Source organism: Neovison vison, chromosome 6 (assembly GCF_020171115.1).
Source record: "Neovison vison isolate M4711 chromosome 6, ASM_NN_V1, whole genome shotgun sequence".
In the NCBI taxonomy this organism is placed as follows: Eukaryota; Metazoa; Chordata; class Mammalia; order Carnivora; family Mustelidae; genus Neogale; species Neogale vison.
In genome coordinates, this window is record NC_058096.1 from 70,041,364 (window position 1) to 70,064,823 (window position 23,460).

A 23,460-nucleotide genomic window follows, 5' to 3' on the forward strand; every position below is an offset into this window, starting at 1 on the left:
AGTTCAAATATATATTCTTACTGTGAACATTACTTCCATTATTTTATAAATGTTGAGTGCTGAAAAGGGCATAGAGTCTGGAGGAAAGGGAACCAAAATTATTTTGAATGGCTGATACAATCTTTTTACTTTCATTATTTCATTTAAGGGACACTATTGTTCTCTTTTTCTGAAATGATGAAGCTCTTCAGCAGGCTCCCTAATAACAAGGGAAGGCACTAACATAACAGACATTGTGTTGCAATGATTTGGAATCAAGCACCCCTTAGGGTGCACTCTGGTATAGTAGCCTTGATATAGCATCCTAAGAACTGGCAAGAGCTTTCTGCTTCAGCAACAGATAGTTTCGAAGCCTGTGGGAATAGCTTGACCCCTGTGTCTCTGCAGTAGGACAGGTTATCATTACAAGAAAGACTTGCCATGCTTTTCACAGGAGAACCCAAACCAGCTATGAGCAAGTGGACCAGGCAGGCTCCTGAAACCCCGAATATCTTTCTCCTCATGAAGGCTTGCCTGATAGTCCACAGATGCAGTTTCACTCAAGGCAGCAGTGCTTTGTCCTCAAGAGCCCAGCTCTGGAATCAGGTCTAGTTTTCAATCCCAGCTCCACCTCTTACTGTTGGCTGAATAACCTGGGTGTAGGCCCTAACTTTGAGTCTTTCTGTGAATTAATAAGAAAGGCGGTCAGCCAGCACTTGGCTCATGGAACACCTTCAATATATGTCAGCTTCTATTATTATTATTGAGACTTAAAGTACCATCTAACAAAATGCAAATACCCAGAGAGGCATACTTTGTTACCAGTTAAAACCTGGAGGGCGGGGGAGGCGAGTCTCGCCACTCCAATGTCAATTAGGATGGCAGTAGCCAGCCAGGGGATCCAGGACTGAAACCTGGGAGAAGCAGGGAACTAGGCCAAAGGAGAGAAACAGCTTTGACATTTTGCTCAGAGCCTCAGCAGTTCTACACGGAGAAGCACCCAGTCGTTGCAGCTATCCAAGCGCACATCCTCGCTGTTGCAGAAAGGCAATCTAAGTGCTGAAGCCAGATCACAGGACCCGCGGCCCTCAGGCCGTTAGGGGCTGCTGCTTTCTCTGTGGACAGCCAACCTCAGAGATTCTAGGTATAGACGTTCTATGGGAAGATAGGAAACTTTGGCGCCGCCGCATTAGCTCTTGTTTCTTGTATGCAAGGGTTCTCAACACTGATGTGTGTGGAAATGTGCACACCCCAGGGGGGCTGCTGCCCTGGGTACTTGCCGTTAGCAGCCAATGGAAAACCACCACCCTTTTCTGCAAAGCAGCTGTGCGCCTCTTTGCACTCGGAGTAGACTTCCATTTGTGGAGTCATCTCTCCCCCCTACAAATCAGTCATTTGTTGATTTTAACGTTCCCCTTTCTGACCAGCAAGGAGAGAAGAGGAAATGTCATTTTGGTGACTTTCCATTAAGCTGTTGCATACAAAATGGATGAGTGATCTTTTTTGTTTGTTTGTTTCTCTGATTCAGACACAGACCGCCATCTAAGAGAGAGTCCATTTCATCTCCTGCTGCGTTGGGGGTGTGTGGGGGTGGGGGGTCCTCCTGGGAGCACACATGCATCTCACACACCCACATGCGCTGGCCCCAATGAAGCACTGACCTGTCAGGCCGGCGGCCTCCGCAGACAGGAAGGCGCTCCAAGACAGGAGGAAAAACAGGCCGGTTTCCAGCAGTGGGAACTCACAGAGTTTGGTAAATTTGGTCAAGTGACAAAGACATGTTAAGGGAAACAACAAATGCTGTTACAGCTAAATCTCCTCCTTGGCTGAGGAAAACGCATCTGGTTGAGATAGTTCGGAGTAAGAGAACTGATTTTCAGCGCTGACTGGGAGGCCGTCCCTCTCACTGGGACTGCTGAGAAGGAAGGCCAGCATGCCTTCCGCGCTTCTTGGGGAGCTGAACCCTCCAGTTAAATGCAAACTTGTGTTCAGATTTAGAAAGAAGCTAAAATCAGCTAACTGTGGGCACAATACCTCTTGATTTGACCTTGGCCCTTGGGCTGTGGCCCTCAGGGGACAGCAGCAGATCAGGGAAAACAAAGCCCCGGACAGCAAGACTTGGAGATGTGCTGCAAGTGCGTCAGCACCAAAGGAGGCCGCTGCTCCCTGGGGAGTGATAGTCTGTGGACAGATCACCTTACAGACTCCTCTCTTGGGGATGGAAATAGCACCAGGAGGAACATTTGTGTTCATGGATAGGGAAGCTACCTGTGCCATCTTAAGATAAGTAGGATAGAGGAAAAGGTATATTATTTCTGGGACAGGCAGCCCTTTGGCAGGCAACAGTTTATTTTGGCTGGGATGACACTTGGTCAATGCCTATAAATTGCCATAGAGCAAAAGCAGACTGATCCACATCATGCAGAGAATGGGTTATGAGAAGATGATTAGGAATATGTGATTGATGGAAAAGGGTTACACTGCAACTGTGCCCACAGTTATGGAAAAAAAAACACAACAGTCCTGACAAATAGGGAGATGTTATGTTGCTTTTTCATGCTTCAGGACAAAAATATAAAGAGAGTCTACATTAAGAGGTGCTTAGCAGTAGGACGGGGAAGCAAAAAGCATGATCCCTGAGGAGCAAGATCAAGGTCTGAGTCTTGGCTTTACTAGTCACTGGCTGTGTGATTTCTGAGCAATATGTTAACCTCTCTGAGCCTCATTTCTATCCTATGTGAACTGTCAATGAGAATAATACCTACTCACACAAGTGTGGAGAATAAAATGAGATGAAGAATATTTAAAATGTTTTGCAAAATTTTAGAAAGCACAAAATGCCAAGAGGCAGAATGACAACAAGGTCAGGAATGTAGTCTCTGGAAACCAACTCTACTTCACTGTATCAGCTTCAGCGTGTCCCTTGACCAATTTGTGCCTTGGTTTCCCTATCCACAAATGGAGATTATCATGCAACCTACCACCTAGGTATATAAACCAGTTATTACGTGTTAAGCACTCGAAAGAGTGCAGATATGCAATGAGGAATATGTAGGTTTTTCTATTAGTGTGATTTAAATTTGTTTTGTGAAATGTCTTTCCAGGCTATAGATTCAGGAAGCATCTGGAAGCAATTCTTTATCTGGGAGAAAACAAAAGTTGCCCTTTGACCCTTTCAGCATTCCCCCTTATTACTTGGAGGGCAGCCTTTGTCTTTAGAAGGGTTTGTTCCTCTGAATTGCATCTTCTACTTTGCTGTGGAGGAGGCTTAGGCCACTTCCAGTACCAGAATATCAAGCAGACATAGGACATTTGTCTCTTTCAAACTTCTCCAGGAAGTAGTTTAGTTCTGGGTCAAGATCCAAACTTGCATAAAGCCTAGGGGTTTTATGAGAAACATCGCCTCATTATGGACAAGGTATCAAGGCTCACTGTGGAAGAGGGAGTGACTGTGCACCTGTCTCCTTTGCAGCCTGAGCTTGTGCAGGCAAGGCCCTCAGGGGCTGCATGACAGATCCTCCTGCTGAGACTGAGCCCCTGTCTCTTCTATCTCTCCACCACTTTTTCAGAACTGATCCAGTCTCAGGGCAGACTTCTAATCTTGAGGAATTTTTTCCCTTTCCTTACCAACTCGTTTACTTATGTATCCATACACTCCCTTCACATAAAGCAGAGAAGTGTTCCAATTTCTGTTTTTCCATGTAGTGCAGGCTCTGGAGCCAAAAAGTGTGGGTTTAAATCCCAGCCCTGAAATGTCTCAGCTGTATGGCTTTAGACAAGTTGTTTAACCTTTATGTGTCAGTTTCTTTAGCTGTAAAATTGAGATAATAACAGTATCTTCTTCCCAGTGTTTTTATAAAGCTATATGAGAAAATACATCAGCAAAATGCTAATGACAAAGCCTGGCAAATGTTACAGTAATAGTAATTGTGTTGGCTATTACTGATATGTGATCCAGAGTATCTACTTAACCTCCTCGAGCCTCAGTTTCCTCATGTGTAGAGTGAGGATAATAATAGCCTATCTTACAGGGTTGATTCAAATGAGGAGATACATATAAAGGTTTGGCACATTTTAGACATTCACAAAATGTTGCTATTATCATCACCATTACTTATGCAAAACAACATGTGGTCTCCATCATAATTCCACTTAATAATCAAGAGGCAATAGAGATCAGTGATCAAAAGTATGGTCCATCTCTTGGTTTCAATCTCCGGGTTTGAATTTTGGCTTTAATAAATATAAGCTGTATGATTCTGGCTAATACCTTACTGTTTCTAAGTTTCAGTATCCAACAAAAATAATATTTGCATGATATGGTCAATGTGAAGGTCAATGAAGTATAACATGTAAAACAAATAGAGGCCTTGCATATGATAAGTACTGATATTAGTCATTAGATTATTAATCATTATTTTTATTAGAGATCAGCCCTACCTTTTCTGAGTTACTTTATTTCTTTATCAAAGGAGTTGATATTCTCTACGGTTTCTAGGACAAATTTTAGAATGACCTTTGAGTCTTCTCTTTCAGTCATTAAGTCCTAGAGACGCTTCTAAACATTAGTCTTCTTAATGTTTCTTCCATGGTTTATCACAGTTTCTCTTGATTCTATACTGTTTTGACTCATCCTATGAACCAGTTCCTCATTTATTGTTTAAAAATAGGACCTTCAGTATGTCACTCTCCTGAGCAGAAACCTTTAGTAGCTAATTGCAGACTACAGACAGAAGCTCAGATTCCTTTGAGTAACACTCCAAGTGACTCCACAGTGTGAGTCCAAGCCCCCTGTGTCTCCTCATCTTCCACTGCTTACTAGCCCAAGGCTTCTGGTAATCTCGGTCCCATCCCCACATTTCAATGGATGCTGGTTTTCTCCTGAATCACTTATCACATAGCCTTTATCTATATCTTACCTATATTTCAGGCCAAGCCGATATCCTTCTCTGCATGTAAATATTGCTTTTCAAATTATTTTTCAGAATCATAAGGCTGGTCAAGAGTCTACTGAACTATTTCAGAAACAATGGACTCACCCACATTTGAATTTTTAGAGTCCTAGTAAGTTGGCTGTGGCTTTGGCATACAGCTTCTATGCAACTCTTCTTGTAGACCTTGTCTTTCCAAGTTTGTTACTAATTGAAGGCAGAGTCCATGTTTTATTCGTCTTTTGACTCATGTTAGAAACCCTGAGTAGAACCTAGCATTTCAGTAACTGCTCAGTGAATAGAGATTCACTGAGTCAGTCCCCAAGAAAAAGTACCCAACATTTTACTTTCTTTGCTAGATCCCTGATGCATCTTGCACCCTTCTTCTTTCTCTTTTCCCCAGGTCTTTTGTCCTTGATTCTTTGTTCTGCCTCTTTTTATGGCCTCTGTTAAGCCCTCACACTTGACATTGGTTTTCCCGCTTTTTTCTTCAGCTCTTACTTCTGCCCCACCCAACTGCTCTGACTGAACACATCACTAGACCAGCTTCATTCCCTGGCTCAAATTCTCTAGGAACTCTGTCCATTCCTCCATGACACTATTGCAAAAGAGGGAATGAAATGTCACAACTGCCCAGATATGGCAAATATAACATTTCTGCTCTGCCTGCACATCCCCTTCTGTAAAATCGCTAAGGACCTTTGTTTAAACCCACAGTGAACTTAAGCTCGACCAGTCTTGTGAGATAGTGACTGAAAGAAGTTTGAAAAGGAAGAAAAGACTACCCAGTTAATCACTCCCAGTCCAGCCTGTCTTGTTTTTGACCTTGGATCTTCCGTTCCTCCTCTTGGCCCTGATATAGCCAATCCTGATGTCGCATGCCCACCTATTTTCCTACATGGCAGTTTTTTAAGTCTGTTGCTATCTTGAGGTCAGAAAGTATCAGTAATGCTAGAACAGGACTTGGATAAGAAAAGATTATGGTCCCCTCTGCCGCTGGTCCTAATCTATGCCTCACAGATTGAGAACAAAGATGGCCTCAGTGGCTTGAAAACTCAGATGACTCCAGTGACAGGTATCACGCTTGAACTAGACCATCTAGCCATTTGGCCTAGAGGTTGACCATCCTCAGAAACATTCAAGGCACACTGACAGCTCATAACAGTTGCCCATCTTTCCACACACACATTCAAAGGATATCAGTGCAGTGACAACAGCATATGCAGATCCCATTGCAAACGAGCCGGCGAAGATCCCCAGGAAATTCCCCACGGACTGGAAGAATGCTGCAGCATCAAATGCATTTGGATTCTCCTTGGGGCTGTAAATGGATATAGAACTGGAAAGAAAAGAGGGTGAAGGTTAGTCAGTGACTTCTCCCTTATGGTCCAAATACAGAAGTAAGAAGTTAGTACCCACATTTGAGGAGGGTACCTTCTCCCATGAGGTTAGGTGCTGGTTGGAAGAGTTCAGGAGACATGGATGAGGACAGGGAGAGGTAGAGAAAGCAGAGAGTTTTCCCTTTCCTTAAAGACCAATCCCATGGTATCCATGTATTGCTGCCAGTCAGTAAACATTTTTATATTGGAAGGGTCATAAAGAATATTGTTTCTGAGCAAACTAGGCATTAAAACATGGTAGGTGTACAAGGAATCTGCTGAGGAGATAGATAACTGTGAATTATTTAGTGGCCATATGTCTTCAGTGCTGTTATATATTCACAAATGCTCCTGATAAAAAGTGCACTTTTATGGCCTGTGCACAAATGGGCAATACAAATCACAGCATGCACAAAATATTCTGCTGTGATCTTGTCATAAAGCACAAAGCATTTCTCCTCTCCAGTGTAACCCTTCAGAAACAGAACCCAGACGATGCTTAGAGCATCACAGTATTAACCCCTGGGGAGAGACAAAACCCTCATTTTCCCACCGAAACAAATGGCAGCAGCTGCCTGAGGTCATGTTTTATACCCCAGTTCTGGTGGCTGCCAACAGATTTATTTCCATAGAGAAAAATCAATCCACCAATAGGCAGTCTGTTCACTTAAGTATTTTTGAGGATGCCACATTTGCTATTTTTTTTTTAACCAGGACCTCAGATCCTAGAGTGTTATTATGAAGGACAAGGTGTGTCCTATTTTAGGAAATATGAACTCTGTATTGCAACATTAAAATGAACAGATGTGCTAGAACCAGTAGCTTTGGGGAGACAAATGAAGTAATATTTCATTTTTTAAATAGTTTTTATTTTAATTATGAGGTCTTTAAAACTAATCAGGAAAATCAAGAGTTTTGTAACAGTCTCTGGAAGGGTCTTTGTAGCAGTACAGAGAGCAAAATGTACACTAGGCACACTGACTTGGGATTAGATTGGATTTGATAGAGAGGTAACCGAATCTTTTATGGTTTTGATGATTAGACCATGTTAACTCTCTGATTTGACTTTCCGTAATTAGAGACGAGTTATGGGGGTAGGGGAGATTCCAGTTCCTCTACAGGAAGATGTGTGGCTTTAAAAAGGTAGTTTTAAATGTTCTTAGTTTTTCCCCTGGATGTCTATAAACCTTTAAAGTAGGCCAAACCCTTCTACTTTGATCATGTAATTGGATAAGGAAGATGAATGTGGATCTCAAATGGAGCCCTTGAAATGTATGTAAGGAAAAGAATTGCCTTTGAAGTGTTTTCTTTTTTGTAAATTTTGCAGGAAAAAAATGGAAAAGTAAACTCATTTAGCTCTTTTGTATCTGACAGTCCTGAGTTTGGGTATGTAACCCCAAGGCCATTACGAAACTTGGTGTCCAATGCTGCAAAGCTGGATGTGTGAGTTGATATTCACCAGCAGATTTCTTCAATCCAGTGAAGGAATACAGTGATGAGAAAACATTCTATTCTCATTCTGCTTTTCAAACAAAGAGTTTTGCATAGTCACACAGCTCTGAGAATAATTCTGTTAATTCCTGCAGGCTACCAATAGATGTGATCCATAGGACAGGTACCTCTTCATTCCCATCTCTACCTCTGCACTCCAGAAAGTATTTTCTCTGTCCTTACACTTCTTGACCTTGGAGTATCATCATCACATCATTTAGCCATATCATTATGTAATGTTACTTCCATTATTAATGTAATGTTTTTCTTTAAATCAACTCATTTTTATGCAAATGCAAGAGATTTTATTAAAGAATATTTATGAAGTCATAGGTTTGATGTGCTAATTTTCTTTCTTCTTAATACCTAGGAGATTATGTAACTATTACATTTGATGAAAAGTTCACCTGTGTGTCACCTACAATCATCTGAGTAACTGCACTAATTCTCAGTCTGCCTTCTCGGAGACATTCTCTTCCTGGGCTCTGATCCCCATCCAGCAGGGTACACACAAACTTCATATACTTCTTCCCTGTGATGTTTGATTTAATTTAAGGGAAAAGCTTAACTTCCCTTGACTTATGAAGACTTGTCTGTTGAATTTGCTGCCCCTAAAGCTCTCCAGGATGTATGCACTGGGTACCCACTAAGGGCCTGGTTGTACATTAGGAGTAGGGTGTTGGGGGTCAGGCAGGGAAAGGCATAGAGAAGTGAAGCAGAATTTGAGTGAACAAACATTTTGTTGTAGGCACAGGGGCCTAAGATGTAGATGACAACTAGCTCTAGTCATGGCGCTAAGTGTGATTTTTTTGAGAGATAGATACACTTCATGGTGCAAATGAGGCAAGAGTCACTATTTTAGATGAGAGGAGATGGCATTTGAGCAGGGAAGCAAGTCAATAGACAGTGATGGGAAGAGGGTATTTCAGGCAGCAGAAAGAGTGTAAGCAAAGGCAAGAAGGCAGATGAGTTGAGGGCCCTTTAAAGCAGAACTATATCATTATGGCTGGAACACGGGGACCATGTATATGGGCATCGATGGAGTCTGACATAGGTAGGTGGCATCACTCAGCTTTAAATTTCATGTTAAACACATACAAAAGTCCAAAAGTTCTCACATTTACACAACATTTTGTCCCCTTTAGGCCTGCATTATAACTTCATTTGATCCTATAACATTTCTGCCAAGTGAACTGGGCACGTATTTTTATCCCTCCTTTTCTTTCTTTACTCTCTCTCTCTCTCTCTTTTTTTTTTTTTTTTTTAATAAAACAAAGAAACTAAGGGTTAGAGAACACAGAGTTATGGAGTTCAAAATGCAGATTTTTGGTCTCTTCCTTCAGAAAGTGATCTTGTTGGGAGAAAAACAGGAAAAACAGGAACCCAAATCAGGTTAGCTGATTGAGTGCTATACTGATTGTAAATGCAGAAGCTCAGGTACCAGAACCTTTAATTTCACCCCTGGATGGAACTTGGGCAGCACCTTCCTGTGTCCCACTGCATGGGACGACAGCACCCTTTCCCCCACCTCACTATATGGTGAGACTCTGGGCTTCTCATGGGAATCTGCTTTCAGAACTGGCTCCTGGACCTGAGCTTTGCTGGGCCTGGCCAGGGTCTTGTTCTTCTTCATAGGCCTGGACACAGCCTGGTGCCTGACATGTGGCAGGCCAAATAAAGGCTAATGGATATAAATGCAGGATGACTGGAAAGTAGAAAAGAAAGAAAGAAGAAATACAGGAAGGAAGGATGTTTACAAAAGCTAGTCTTGGAATGAATCATCATCTACAAGATTTCCTTTATTAAGCAATGACTTTATATATTTACACTGTGGGTGCTTTTAAGTTCATCAATCTAAACGGAAGATGACACTTGAGACTCTTAACTGGAGCTTTAGAGATCTAACCCTTATTGGCTCTATGGCCTTGGGCAAGTTATTTCATCATGCTCAGACTCAGTTTCAAAGTCTGTAAAATGGAAACGTTAATAGTACTTATCTCCCAGAAATGCACGGGAATGTGAGGTACATTTAAAACCTGTATATTTATCTTGTGGACTGTAGGGCCATTTACTGAGTGCTAACTATGTGCATGAAAAATATACACTCACTGAATGCTGACAATCATCACCACCACCACTGCCATTCTGCTGAGAACTTCCATAAGCCCCACATGACAGAGAACAGAGTGCTGTGGCTGAGCCAGGCCCCAGCTCCAACTACACAGAGATGGGGGGTGGCTTTCCTTCTGGTACACCAGGCTTCTGGGTTGCTGCAAGGAACTAGTCACTTTTGCATAGGAATAGAAGGGTCTCTGGGGATGACACGGCCATTGAAGTGAGGCTAAACAACTGTTGTGTTTATTGCAGAGCCCTTCACTCCACAGATCCACAAAGAAAGGAGTGTCCTCTGCAGTCTGGCTAGGGATCTGTCTCAGGACAGGAATAGGCGAGGAGACTGAGCTTGAGTTGCATCATCCTAGTTAAGTGGCACCCATATTGGATGTTCTGTAGACAAAGCCCTCTGGCTTCTGGTGAGGAGTGAGGTAAAGAAAGCAGGTTAAGAAAAGTCAGGCAGATTGTATCTCTTCTGACCTGCCAGGATTTTAAGAAGGTGTTCCTCTGGGCTCTAAATCCTGGTGAAGGAGGCATCTCTTTGGGCTCTGGTTTTCAGTTGCAACACTAAGCCTCTGGACTATGGGGCAGCAGCTGCAGAGGGTGCTTTCTGGAAACAAACAAGGGTTTGGGTATGTAGAGCTTTCCAACTTCAACCCAAGAGAGGAAGAAATAGCTTGTCCCAGCAGTTGCAGCCCTTTGGACTTAAAAAGAAAACATTTCCTCCCCTGTACCCCCTGCACTGAGGGACATGATTGGACCTATTCGTGGATGCAAACATTGGAAGGGAGAGAAGAGAGGAAGAATTAGACTTTCTGCTAATCTGTGTGGTGCTTGTTCTCTGGGGTACTACTCTGAAAAGGCATTGTTTATAACACAAGCTGGTAAAGATGGATCTACAGTCCCCATATTTCTGGAAAGAATATTTGAGATAGATGAAACCAATATCCTTGAAAATGATATGAGCAGAAATACATAGTGGTGTTTAAATATTCATCTCATAAATTGGAAATAAGTCCAGGTTATTGATTCATTCTATTCAGGAATAGATTATTCAGCAAAAACGAGTTTGATGATAGTATATTGTATCCGTTCTCAGAAATAAATGTGTGCAGCATCTTTTATTCAAAAATTTTGAAATGGATGAAATATCCTAAATTCCTTTGATGAAAGCAACATGAATAAGGATCATGTTGCTCGCTGTACCATTTAAGATTCACAGACAGGATCACAACTCTGGTGTTTCTCAACAACCCATTATTTAATCTTTATGATGTTCCTTCAGGGAACTTACCTGGCAGCTTAGGTAGTATTAAGAGCATAGAATCTGAATCTGGGTTCAAATCTCAGTTCTGCCACTTACTGCCTGTGTGGCCTTGAACCAGTTACTTAATTTATATGTACTTCAGTTTCCTATAAATTGAGGATGATAACGCTAGTAACTATCACATAAGTTGCTACAAGGATTCAATGGATTAATGTTTATAAAGCACTTGAAATGGCACCTGTAACACGTGCATTTCTTAAGTAAATCATCCTTTTCCAAAGAACCTGTTCTTCCTCCTCCTCCTTCTCCTTCTTTTCTCTCTCTTTCTCTCTTTTGAACTGAGAGTTTGGTTTAAGTATCTCAAACTAGATGTCCAGTCAGCACCTCAACTGAAAGAGAACTGAGATGTCATCACCTGTCTCCCTTATACCCTGACTGGACCGGCCCCTGGTCTCGGATCATGGAGTGTCTGGGACCATTTGATCTCACAAATTGCTTTTTGTGGAATGGTGTCTGATACCTATGCTCAATAGATGTTGGCGGTGAAGAAGAAGAAGGAGAGAGCAAGAAGAAGGAACGGAGGAAAAAGAGAAGAAGGGATTGCAATTATGCTGAAAGTAAAAATGATACAATGCAGGGAAAGTTTTCTATAAATGGTACCACCATTACTGCCACCAATGTCATCCCCTCCATGACTCATGACTCTGGCCTTTTCTCACTTTGGATCCTGCCCAGTCTTCTCTCTCCTGGTGATCTTTCTCAAGATCACCTGGATTTTAACACCTTCCACTTTGTTATTTTTCACTCCTATGGCTAAAATATTTTGTCTCACACTTATTCACTTAAACTACCCAACAACGTCCAGCTCCTGGGCAGCTATTCTCTCACTGGCCCTCCCAGCTCCCATGGTCCAGTCTCCATCCTGGGTGCCCGACTGGGACAACCTGCTTCTCCTAGCCCCCAGTATACTTTCAGTTATTTTGTTAACAAAAAATCAATGTCACTCGAAAACTTTCAAAAGGAAAATATTAAGCAACACATCATATCCCTTTCAGAATATTTATTAATATAATCATTAAAGAAAAAAATGAGAAAATGACTACTATATCCAAAGAGTACAAAAGAGCCTATTATTTTCTCTGCCAAAACTTTAATCCCTAACAAAAAATTTCTAGCTGCTGACACCAGTTTATTATAGAATTCCTGATTAGTTGGGGTATATATATTAAGTAGTTTATTTTTTTTCCAATTACTGCTTCTAGCTGTACTATATCAAATCCTTCTTTGTGTGGGTATGTAGTTCCATTAATGATGTCTTAGCAAAATTCCATTATTCAAGTCCTTTCAGTTATTAAGACTTGTATAGTCTAGCTTAAAACCTAAATCTTCAAAGCAGAATTCTTCTTCCCCCTGCAGGTTCTGGAGCAGCAGGCAGGATGACTTGGGAAGAGTGGCAGAAGAGGTGTTCCTCCAACCCTCTTCTGGGCACCAGTGTCTTCTGGTATTGGAGGCACAGTGGAGGGAGTGAGGAACAAGCTTGTTCCTGTTCAGTCTCTGTGTTAGAGACCTCTACTGACAGGAAGTACCTCTATTTTGCTGAGAATCCCCTCACAGGGACCGATCTTCCATCTGCCCTGCCAGGTATGTACATACCCAGCCCTTTTCTGTGCCTTGGATCTGGGGTCATTCGGGCAGCGTCATGGCTCTCACCCTTCTTTTGACCTTCAGTCCCCTTTATTGGGCCGTGGACCACTGTGCCAGGTGGATTCACCTTGGCTACCTCCTAAACACACCAAATCAGGGAGCCATCAGTCCTGCTGACACAGACCATTCCAGCTGATTGCATTCAGAGGACTCTCGGCCAGCCCCCACATTCTTGTGTACTCCCACTCCAAGAAACTACATCCAAGAACTTCCTTCCTTTACTGTTTTGAGAGGGCCTTAGCCCCTCTAAAGTTTTCTCCACTTGGGAATAAGCTGGCCAGGCCTCTTCTTGCAGGTAACCTCAGCCTATTGGGTGATTTCTTCCAGTGCAGTCTCTTCCACTTGACTTAGGATAGAGGAAGCACCCCGATAAACAGAAGGCACAACAACTTCACACCTCAAACACTGTATAGTCTGTCCAAGGGAGACCCCATCCTTCCTCACTCCTTTTATATACCAATTTGAGGCAAAAAAGATGGTGGGGAGGTTGAAGGAAATTAGGCTAGTTCTGCTGCCAATTAAGCTAGTTGGAGGTGGGGCCTTGACTGCTGGGGAAAGCTGCTGCTCTTTTTATTTTTATTTATTTATTTATTTATCTTTTTTAAAGATTTTATTTATTTGACACAGAGGGTGATCACAAGTAGGCAGAGAGGCAGAAAGAGAGGGGAAGCAGGCTCCCCGCTGAGCGGAGAGCCCGATGTGGGCCTTGATCCCAGGACCCGAAGACAGAGGCTTAACCCCCTGAGTCACCCAGGTACCCAAGCTGCTGCTCCTTTTAGTGTGAAGCCATTTATCAGCTTTTGTTTTCCGCCTTGCTCCCCAAACCCAGCTTGGCAAATAGGAAAAGACCCACAGGACAACACAGCTTGTGAAGTTTACGTCAGGGTGCTTCTAGATTTTTTTTTTTTTCTCCCTATCTAGAGCTGCTTTGTCATTCTGTTCTTAAAAATACATTTTTTTTTAAAGATACATTTTTAAGGAGAAACTCAATATAGAAGGGCAATGAAAATTTGTAAAGTCTCTGGCCCTGAGTGTCACAGGTAAGAAACAAAGTAGAAGAAAACTAATTACAGTGCTAATTTGTGTTTAAAATTTTTTTGGTCCAAAAAAAAAAAAAAAAACCAACAAAAAAAATGAGTGGATCCTTATCTATTATTTATCTTTTAATAACTGTACCAACCTGCCCTTTCTCAAGAAGTTGCTTAATTATGAATAAGGAATTGATTTTTATGGGGCCAAGAATTGTGTGTACACACTGGAATTCATTCTGGCATCTGCATGCCCATTATTCTGGTTTATGTCCTGCCAAAGGCCAATGAAGCTCTGTCAAGAGGACCCGCTGTAAAACACAATGACTTCAGGAATTGGGGGCATTCCAGGCACCCTGGGAGGTTAGAAGAGCTGCCTCTTAATAATAAAAGGTTCTGGCCAGAGGTTTGCTGAGCTTGAGTTAGAACCATCAGGTTTCACCTTCCCAAGGGCCAAAAACCCTGCAGGGTGGAGAGCCGTGTTTGCAGAGGGCACATTAATAACTCTTTCAGCTTCTGGAGGACCATTTAGTTAATGACTTTGCTCCCTGAGAATCCAAATTCATACCAAGGTGTGATTTTCCAAATCCTTGACAAATATCATTTTGCCATTTTGACATCAGACACAAAAGAAAAAGACAAGGGGAATTCTGTGGGAAGTATGGGTTGGTCTGTCATAGCTGTCCCAAGAATTATACAGTCTCATGCTAAATTTACTGTTTCACTCCATCAACAAAGATTTATTAATCACCTACTGTGTGGAGGTAGGTGCCTCGAACTAGAACTAGAATTAGAACTGGAACTAGAACTAGAACTAGAACTAGTGCCTAGAACTAGGAACTAAAGATCTAGCAGGGAAAACAACAAAGCTTCTAGCCTCATGTTTTTTATATTCCAGTGGAGGAAAAAAAAAAAAAAAACATGAAAAGCAGCTAAGCAGATAAGTATATGATTTAATGACAGAGGTTGAAAAGAAACGTTAAAGCATCATGAAGGGTTGGGATAGACAGTTAGAGGGAAACTGCTATAATTAGGGTGGTCAGAAAAGGCTTTTCTGAGAAAGAATTTTGATTCAGTCCTGAATCAAAAGAACTGCAGAGAGCTTTCTAGATCTTGAAGCGGAGCTTGCTCAGTGGGTCTGAGTTGCTGCAAGGAGGCAATGTGACTGGAGGGAAATGAGCAAGGGGAGAACGGTGGGACACAGGGTTGGAGGTGGGGCTGGGGCCAGGTCTTATGGAAGCTCTTAGGCCGTTTTTAGGTTTAGGATAGTCTTCCAGGGACGAAAGGGCAGACATTAGAGGGCTTGTGGTTGGGGAAAGCTGTAGTATGGAATATTTCCTATGAAGTCTATGTCAATAAAGAGAAGACATTGGATAGGAGATAGCATGGTCCCACTGTATGTATTCCCCAATGGCTGGGGCAGACCAGGCCTCTCTCCACCCATCTAGATGCCATTATTGGAACAAGAACCGACAAGCCACAGGAGACCACAGGAGAAGGAGTACGGTGTTGAAAAGGAAGATAGAAGGAAGGGGAAGAGTTTAAAGGATAGATGAATCTAGTAGAAACAGTTTCAGGGAGCATTTGCAATGTAGTCATGCAGAGGAAGGACTGGCCTCATTTGGGGGGTTTCCAGAGGCAAGATAAAATCCAAAAGTAAAAACATCATAGGAAGAAAGATTTCAGCTTTATCTTTGATTTCAAAATTTCTTAATTTTGAAACACAAAAGGAAATGGACTCTAAGAAAGAGAAGTGAGTTCTCTGTCATTGGAGATACTTAAGCATAGAATGAAAAAGTTACTTTCCAGAGTGCCATGGAGAAGATCCAAGCACTGCATGTAGGATAATGTGGCCACTAGGGACCTCTCATTCCAAGAGTTATTGATTCACTACCTGTTTTCCAACTTCCCCTAGGAATACCAGGAGAGGGATATAGGGTGCTAGGCTTTCTGTGCTAACCCAAATCTGGCCACTGGAAATGGCTGAGCACTTAGTAAGAAGCAGTACTGTCCTGCAACGGGGACACAATGAAGGCACTGATGATTTAGGTTGGAGCTGGGCTGATGATGACATCAAGAACAGTTACAAATTTCAGCACGGAATAAAGCCTTTGACAGATTCCTAAGTGGCTCTGCTCCATTAAGTTCCAACTTTAAGGTGACAAAGAGAGCCCTAAGTTTAAAATTGGTTAAAAGGGAAGAAGAGTTAAAGGAGGTTTGTTATGAATTATGTGTGCATTTCCTTTGAAAGGAGATTTTAAATTACTTCGCAATTTACTCTGAAAAGTCTTGTCAGAATTGAATTAGTCTGTGGCTTTGAGAAATTTTCTCTTATACCTAGTATTGAGAGGAAAGTGAATTTGAGATAGTCTTAAAGATAAAAGTAACTTGCAAATACCCTTCTTTTATTTTGTTTTCATTCTTTCTTTTCTGAGGCAGAAACAAGAATTTGAATCTCACTACTGTGAGCCTATTTAAAAGAGAGAGAGATAGAGACTAATTCTTAAGATCTAATGGGAATTTCAACCCTTTCTCCTACTTTTCAGTTCCTTTAATCCTCACTAATGAAATCTTATTTCCAAAGAGTACTGTGATATGTGAAACTTTTAGTCATAATAGATATAAAGAGATATAGAAAAGTAGGTTAATAGTCACTAAAGATGGAAATCTAGTTAAAATTAAAATATAATCATTAACAGGTGCAATCAGGACCAAATATTAATCCCCAAGGTTGAAATGCAGAAGGGGGCCAGGGTGCTCCAACACTTACTCAGCACTCCAAATACTTACTTTTTCCTGTATTCTTCCTATGGAACCTTCACCATGTGTCAGCTCTATGGTAAGCACTTTTATAAACATTATCTCATTCAGCCATCACAGGACCCCCGAAAGTAAGTGCTATTGGGATTTCCATTTTACAGATGGGGGTACTATGACTTAGATTGAGTAACTGTATATGTTTCACTTCATTCGATCCTTCTACCAATCTAATGAAGAAAGGATTTGCATTTTGGAGATACACAGACTCAGGGAGGGTAAATCATTTGCCCAAGGTAACTCACTAATAACTGGAGCAGCAGGCATTCAATTCAGATCGCATCAGTTGCAAGTCGGTATACAACGCAGGCAGGAAAGTGGGAACATCGGGATCTCTATCACCTGAGTGCTCCCACAGATAAGTAACTCAGTAAATGTTTCACCTTCAGAGGAACGAAGAAAATACCACTCTTAAGAGTTTAAGATTTCAGGACTTCTCCTTGTAATTTATAAGAAAAAAAATTGCATCAGTTAGTATATCCAGGTCAATATGAGGAGTTCTGCTGACAACCTGGTGCTGCTTCTAGGCCAGGGTTTTTCATGGCGACCCTCCTTCCATATTAAAAGGCTTCAACCTCTTGGCATCATGCCAGCACCTCAGGTCCACCGTCTTATGCAGTTGTTCGCCCTGTGCTCCCACATGGTGACTTCTGTTTCTTTCTAGTAATTACTTAGCCATGTCTCAGGGTCTTCCCTTAAAAAGGGTGATGATAACAATTATACCTCCTCCATAGAGTGGGATTAACTGGGTCGATATGTGCTTAGTGCTTCTACCTGGAACACAGAGAGCACTCCATAAATGCTAGCTGCTGTTATTGTTATTATTGTTATTTGTATTAGTATTGTTTTTTGGAGAGTTTCCCTCCAAAGGAATCAAGAAAAAATAAACTATTTCTAGAAAGATGGAGGAATTTAGGAATTCCAATTAGTATGTCAGAAAAGTGTAAGAATCTTCTGGGGGTGAAATGAGCAATATGTTTAGAGTTAGATCAAATATTGAATTCATTTTTTCCTAATGAGGCCTGTAAAGCAGAAGGCTACTGGGATAGTATCAAATAAGGAGATGCATGTAAATTGTTAACAAAAGCTAAGCACAAAAGAGCCATGGTTGTCTTACAAGTCCAATGGAGCTGAACTTCTAGCAGCCTTTCCAGAGAAGGGGACACAAAGGTAGACATACCACAGAAATCCTGTTGCTATACCTAAGACAAAAAAAGTTCGGGAACAGAGGGTGTCTAATGAAGTTGTGTGGGATGGCTGATTAGCAACAATCAAGGAAAAATCATGAAACCAGTGGAGTTTGCTTTTATGGCCATCACCAATTCACAGCTCACTGCATGCTACATAGAGATAAAGAAGAATCTGAAAACAGGCACTTGCTTGCCTTGGGGCCTGCAGTGTTTCAGACATGTTGTGTACTGTGCACAGAGAGGAGCCACTGAATGAAATGCTAGCTTCCTCTGGCTGGGTCAAAGGACTTTTCATAGACAATGGGCTGCCTTCTTAATCTGAATGCCTCTCATTCCCACGTTAGATAAATCCCACTCCTATTATAAACGGTTTCCTGAGACAGCCTGACAGAGATTTACCTGATGACAAGGCAACTCCTGGAAAATATTTGCATAGATCTGCTCATTCCCCCAGACCCTTTCCCTGCTCTATCCGCTATTAACAATTAAGTGAGTTTCTGGGTCCCAAATCACAAATTAATTTAAGAATATGTACCCATCTTTTTGGAGTTAAAGATAATTTTGTTAGAGTTCAAAGGTATCTTTGGGGGTGAAAGACAGTTTCTTCTTAAACTAATATATTTTACCAAGATAGTTGCCTTACTCCCACAGATTTCAACTTTGTGTTTGAAGCATGGGACTTACAGACCAACACATTGTACCAAACAGAGTTTTGCTTCTACATAAATTTTTTTATATTACATTTTATATGTCTAGCAGTTGTTATCAAGTAGATATTGCAGAATGCTTAAGTTTCACAGAAGAGTCATTTTTGATAGTAGGTCTTTAGGACACAACTTTATCTGGGATAAGAATATGGACTCTGCGGTATATTTGAATCTCAAACCAATACAGCCTGTAAGAATTAAGAGATTCCTAACTTAAGCAATTAATAGGCCTTTCCTATTCCTATGCAGTAAGGATGGTTACTAAGATGTGGAGTCAGAAGCCAAGCACAGGATGAACATTTCATTTACCAAGGCCATCGCTGAACTGTGGAGGAATACAAGCTATTGCTCTGTATCAGGAGCTAGCACCCTGGGCCCTGAAGTAGTCTTGAAAGGTCAGGGCTTGGGGAACTCGCAAGTCTGATGATTTGGTTAGGGACTGAGGTGAAGGGAGGTCAGGGGAAGTCTTCACACTAGAACCAGGTAAGCAAGCCACAGTGAGTATGAAAACAACCAGCAAGGGGGCTGGGAAATCAATGATTCAAAGGGTCCAGGGATAGATGTGAACCCAACGTAAATCCACACATGCACTCTTCTGGAAAGGGATTCCTTAACTTTCATCACCTTCTCCATTTAGTTCATGACCTCAAAGAAGGTTAAAGACCACTGAAGCATGGGTACACTTATACTGTTGGAAGGACAAGGAGCAGGTGGTTAAAAGCTGAGTCAAACAGTGATCTGCAGAAGGTAAGATGAGAGGAATAATCAGATAACCACTGCAAGGCATAGGAAGTAGGAGCACCTTGGTAATGGAGGAAAACTTGTACTAAGTCACGACATTTTTGTACACATATCCTGCTGGGGCAGGGACTGTATATGGCTGCTCTGTGCTAGCAGACAATGTACAGAAGAAGATAAGGGGATAATGACAGGTCAGAAAGAGTGACAATTCTTGACATCTAAGTATATCTGGAGCGAAAGTTGAGGTTTGGAGAGTTATATTTGCACAGCAGTAAGTGACAGAGTTAGGAACTATAGCAGGTAACACCATGAAACATAAGGCAACACGTGGCCTGGATCAATCCTACAATCTTACAATCATGGTTTAGCTTATGTCAACTTGATTGATTCAACACAGCCAAAGTCACGTGCCGGGGCTCACTCTCACGACTGCTCCCAGAGCTTGGCTTTCTGTAGGTCAACCAGAACACGTGAGACACAGCGGGCTTGGTTCAGTGTGCCCGTGGCAATTCTTCCAGAAGATCTTGTTTTGTTTCTATGTTATGAGAACAAATGGGAGAAATGGGCTGATGCTCCCCCAGAAATTTGGGGGAGAAATGTCCCTTGAGGGCTAAATTATGAAATAAGGAAGCACAATGGTAATGAAAAGCATGAGGGAAGCAGATGTCTGTTTCCAAATTGGGTTAAAACAAGTGAATTCTTCCCATAGTTTGTAAGGGAAGAAGCATGTAGCCAGGGTGGGTCAGAAGGAGAAGAATAGAATTACTCTTCTACCCATTTAATGGGTGTGCTACCAGCTAGTATTGAATTGTACTTCTTGGGACTAAGGTTACATCGAAACTGCAAAGCCTTTAAGAAAAGGGGCAGAATTCAATAATTATACTTCACTGTGTCCTCTAGATTAAGTACATTCATTAGATTTTTTATTCAAATGTATTACCACCTTCTTGGTAAATTTCAGTTTTTAAAAAGTGCCTCAGGACCATTGCTAGAAAGTATCTAAATGGAAACAGAGGTGAGCCAGTGATAGGAGAGGAGAATGCCATTTAGATGAAAATAATGAAGGACATGGCTGCATTCATATTCATTAATAATGTGTGTGTGTGTGTGTGTGTGTGTGTGTGTGTGTGTATGTGTATGTGTGAAAGCGAGAGAGAAGCTCCAAAAAATCTTATGCTAAGAAATAGCCCAATTCCTGTTTGTGTGTGAAAAGCCTGCTTTAGCACTTAATGCTAATCAGACTTCATCAGGAGGAGGTCAGTGCATAATTAGAGATTACAGAACCATAAATGCTTATGAAATGTGATGGTAAAGGCCTAGGTAACGTCATCACAGGGAAAGTATGATAATCCCTGCAGACCCGATGCCAGAACTCAGGGACTATAATGAAATGGAAGGTCTAGGGTGACTGGACAAGTGCCTCTGGTGTCTATTGCCTTGGAATTTCCTAACAAACCTTGGCTCCGAGACCAAGCAGTCTGTGTAGGTGGCAGTGAGGGAAGAAGTGTATTGGTTCTGTTACATTATTTACATTGAAAATGTTTAGCCTTTAAAATTCTGGATTTTAAAGAAATGACTTAAGCAGTGAATTTCCAAAATAATGAGAAAGAGAAAGAATAATTTCTGGCTTTTAGAATAATAGAATAAACTAGTAAGTTAGAAAAAGACAGTTTGTTGGTAAATTGAGTGATCAGTCTGTGCAACGCCTGCTTAATTTTAGAGTCTTAAATACTGAATTTGGAAAGCCTGTATGGTTTCTTTCTGCAATATGTTCAGTGTTAAAATTCTCTTGGACTTCGTGTTTTCTACATTGCGATGTTAATAGCTACTGTTTATTGAGGGTGTCTTGTAAGCCAGAACTGTGATATGCATTTTGTATACATTACTTTTAATCTTCACAATAATCCCAAAGGGAAGATAATATTATCTATGTATTTCAAGGAGAAATTGCTGAAATTAAGGAAGGTTAAGCTACATGGCCAAGGTCATGTGGTGAGTAAGTGGTTGGACTGGCATTACAATCTGGTTCCAAGCCTCCTATGTTGCCCTCTCCTTTGTTGCTACCTAGTAAACTATATATAGGCATGTTCGTACATCAACAAAAGGTTAGTTCTATGTGGTGGTCCCAATGGTTAAGTGCTTTCCTTAGGTAGTCTCTACTGGTGAGGTCTTTAAACTGACTAGTTTAACTTGTATCTACATATTTCTTTAGTTCTTTCTTTGTTATTTATTTAGGAGTAAACCAGCAAAAATAAACAAATAAACAAACAAACAGTGACCCCAAGAACTATTGAAACTAAAGTGGAATAGGGTTACATTCTTCCAGACTTTCCCCTAGGCTTAACAAAAATGTTTATATTTGAAAAGTAGAATGTTTTGCTTGCTATCTGGAAGGAAGTTGAATATCTGTTTTCGGCTGCTACTAAATTCTACAAATAATTAAAACATCATTTTTCTATCAAAATAGAATGTATTACCAAAAGGAGACTCCTCTGGGGGCAAAATGATGGAAACCTACACCACCAAAGTGAAATTGGAGACATCTAAACTTGACTCAGCAAGAAATGGGAGCCTTGATAAGTTCTCTTTGAGCTGACTTGTGCTTCAAAATACACCAAGTTTTGGGGCACTGGTTTCTTGTGACCTAAGTACACCAACAAAGGCTTTAGGTAGAATTGATAGACCTGATGCTTCTTACAAATCCAAGATTCCCCCAACAGAACCATATTCCTGCAGCTTCAAAGTGGTTCAGCAAAATTGGATACATTTATTAAATGAGAAATTAATTATACTAAGATGCATCTTATGCCAGATGGTGATCTCTTCTCTACCAACAACTCTTATCAAACATCTGCCTAAGGCCACCATATCCAGGCAGATGTACTGACTTCTTCATGAAGAGACGGATTATCTCCCTTCTTCATTGCTGCATTCCTTTCAACATTTCCCTTCCTGCATCAGAATTTAAATCAGCACATCCTTCAATCTTGCCTAGTTTAGGGAAAATAAAATTGTTAGAATTACATTCCTCTTGAGTCTCTCAACTAAGAACTAAGATGTGATGCGATACCAGGAATAAATTGATTAGGGCAATGTGGGTAAAGTGTAGAAATGAGAAAGAGAGAGAAAGAGAGAGAATGAGAGAGAGAAAGAAAAGAGGTCTTACAAGCATTGAACTGAAATTCACATTGACTGAAAAACTAACCCTGATTGCCAGGGCAAGTGATATGTGGGATAAATGTAGGTATTCAAAGAGCAATGAAGACTTTAAGCTTCCATCATATGGTATCCTAATCTCAAATTTTGGCTTATTTGTGTGAACAGTTTCTTGGTTGGCTTAAATGGGAAACAAACTTAGCAGCGGAAAGGAGAGAGATGGGATACACCGCTTACTGCACAATAGACTCTAATATGCTACCTTGTCCTTTAGTAAAAGTAAAACAATCTCTTGTGGCTGTACTTAAAGGGGAAAGGTTTTTTGCTTCTCAATCATTTTCCAGAATAGGATGAAATGGAGCCTTTTGCAATATGTTTACTATAGCCGAGGGCAAACACTTTCTCCATGGGCTTCTCTCCTTCTTCTGAGTGATGGGAGGAAAACAATTCAGGGCACGACATAGTTCAGTGAAATTTGGATGAAATATCATTTTGGTGGTAAAACGTGCACCCTACACTTTTAGGGCCCACAACCAAAAACACATGGCATCACTTTTATTTAAGGGGTTTGAAACTTGTAAGGGAGATTTACCCACTATTGACATCACTTTTTTGTTTCCTCATAGTTAGACACTTCCTGTTGAATTATCTGGCTGTATGAAAAACTTATTCAACACCCGATGTACAGACATTCCCCCAACAATGCATAAAGTCTTGCACACATGTCATGGCAAAAATCTATATCTGCTAGCCTTCCTATTATTCTCTTTCTTAAAGCTCCAGGAAAAAGAAAGTGCCAGAGCCTTTATTTATTTATTTATTTAGCATGAGCCCGTGAAAGACATTACTTATCTCAGAACTGAGTTAAAAGTGAACTGAAGCTAACTCTTAAACTATTACACACTTACTAAGATGGAACCAAATGGGTTTCTATAATCTCACATTTAGAGGTTCCTCA

General features: G+C 41.1%; 1 protein-coding gene across 2 annotated transcripts in view; it reads right to left on the reverse strand.

Moving 5' to 3' along the window:
• SLC9A9 (solute carrier family 9 member A9) overlaps positions 1-23,460 on the reverse strand; it is a 686,028-nt gene that overhangs the window by 301,787 nt on the left and 360,781 nt on the right. For both annotated transcript variants that reach the window (XM_044251554.1, XM_044251552.1), the window contains 2 exons: positions 6,111-6,249; positions 1,641-1,746 (listed from right to left, as the gene is read on the reverse strand). In XM_044251554.1, coding sequence (XP_044107489.1) covers positions 1,641-1,746; positions 6,111-6,249 — 245 coding nt within the window. The remainder of the gene's footprint in view (positions 1-1,640; positions 1,747-6,110; positions 6,250-23,460) is intronic.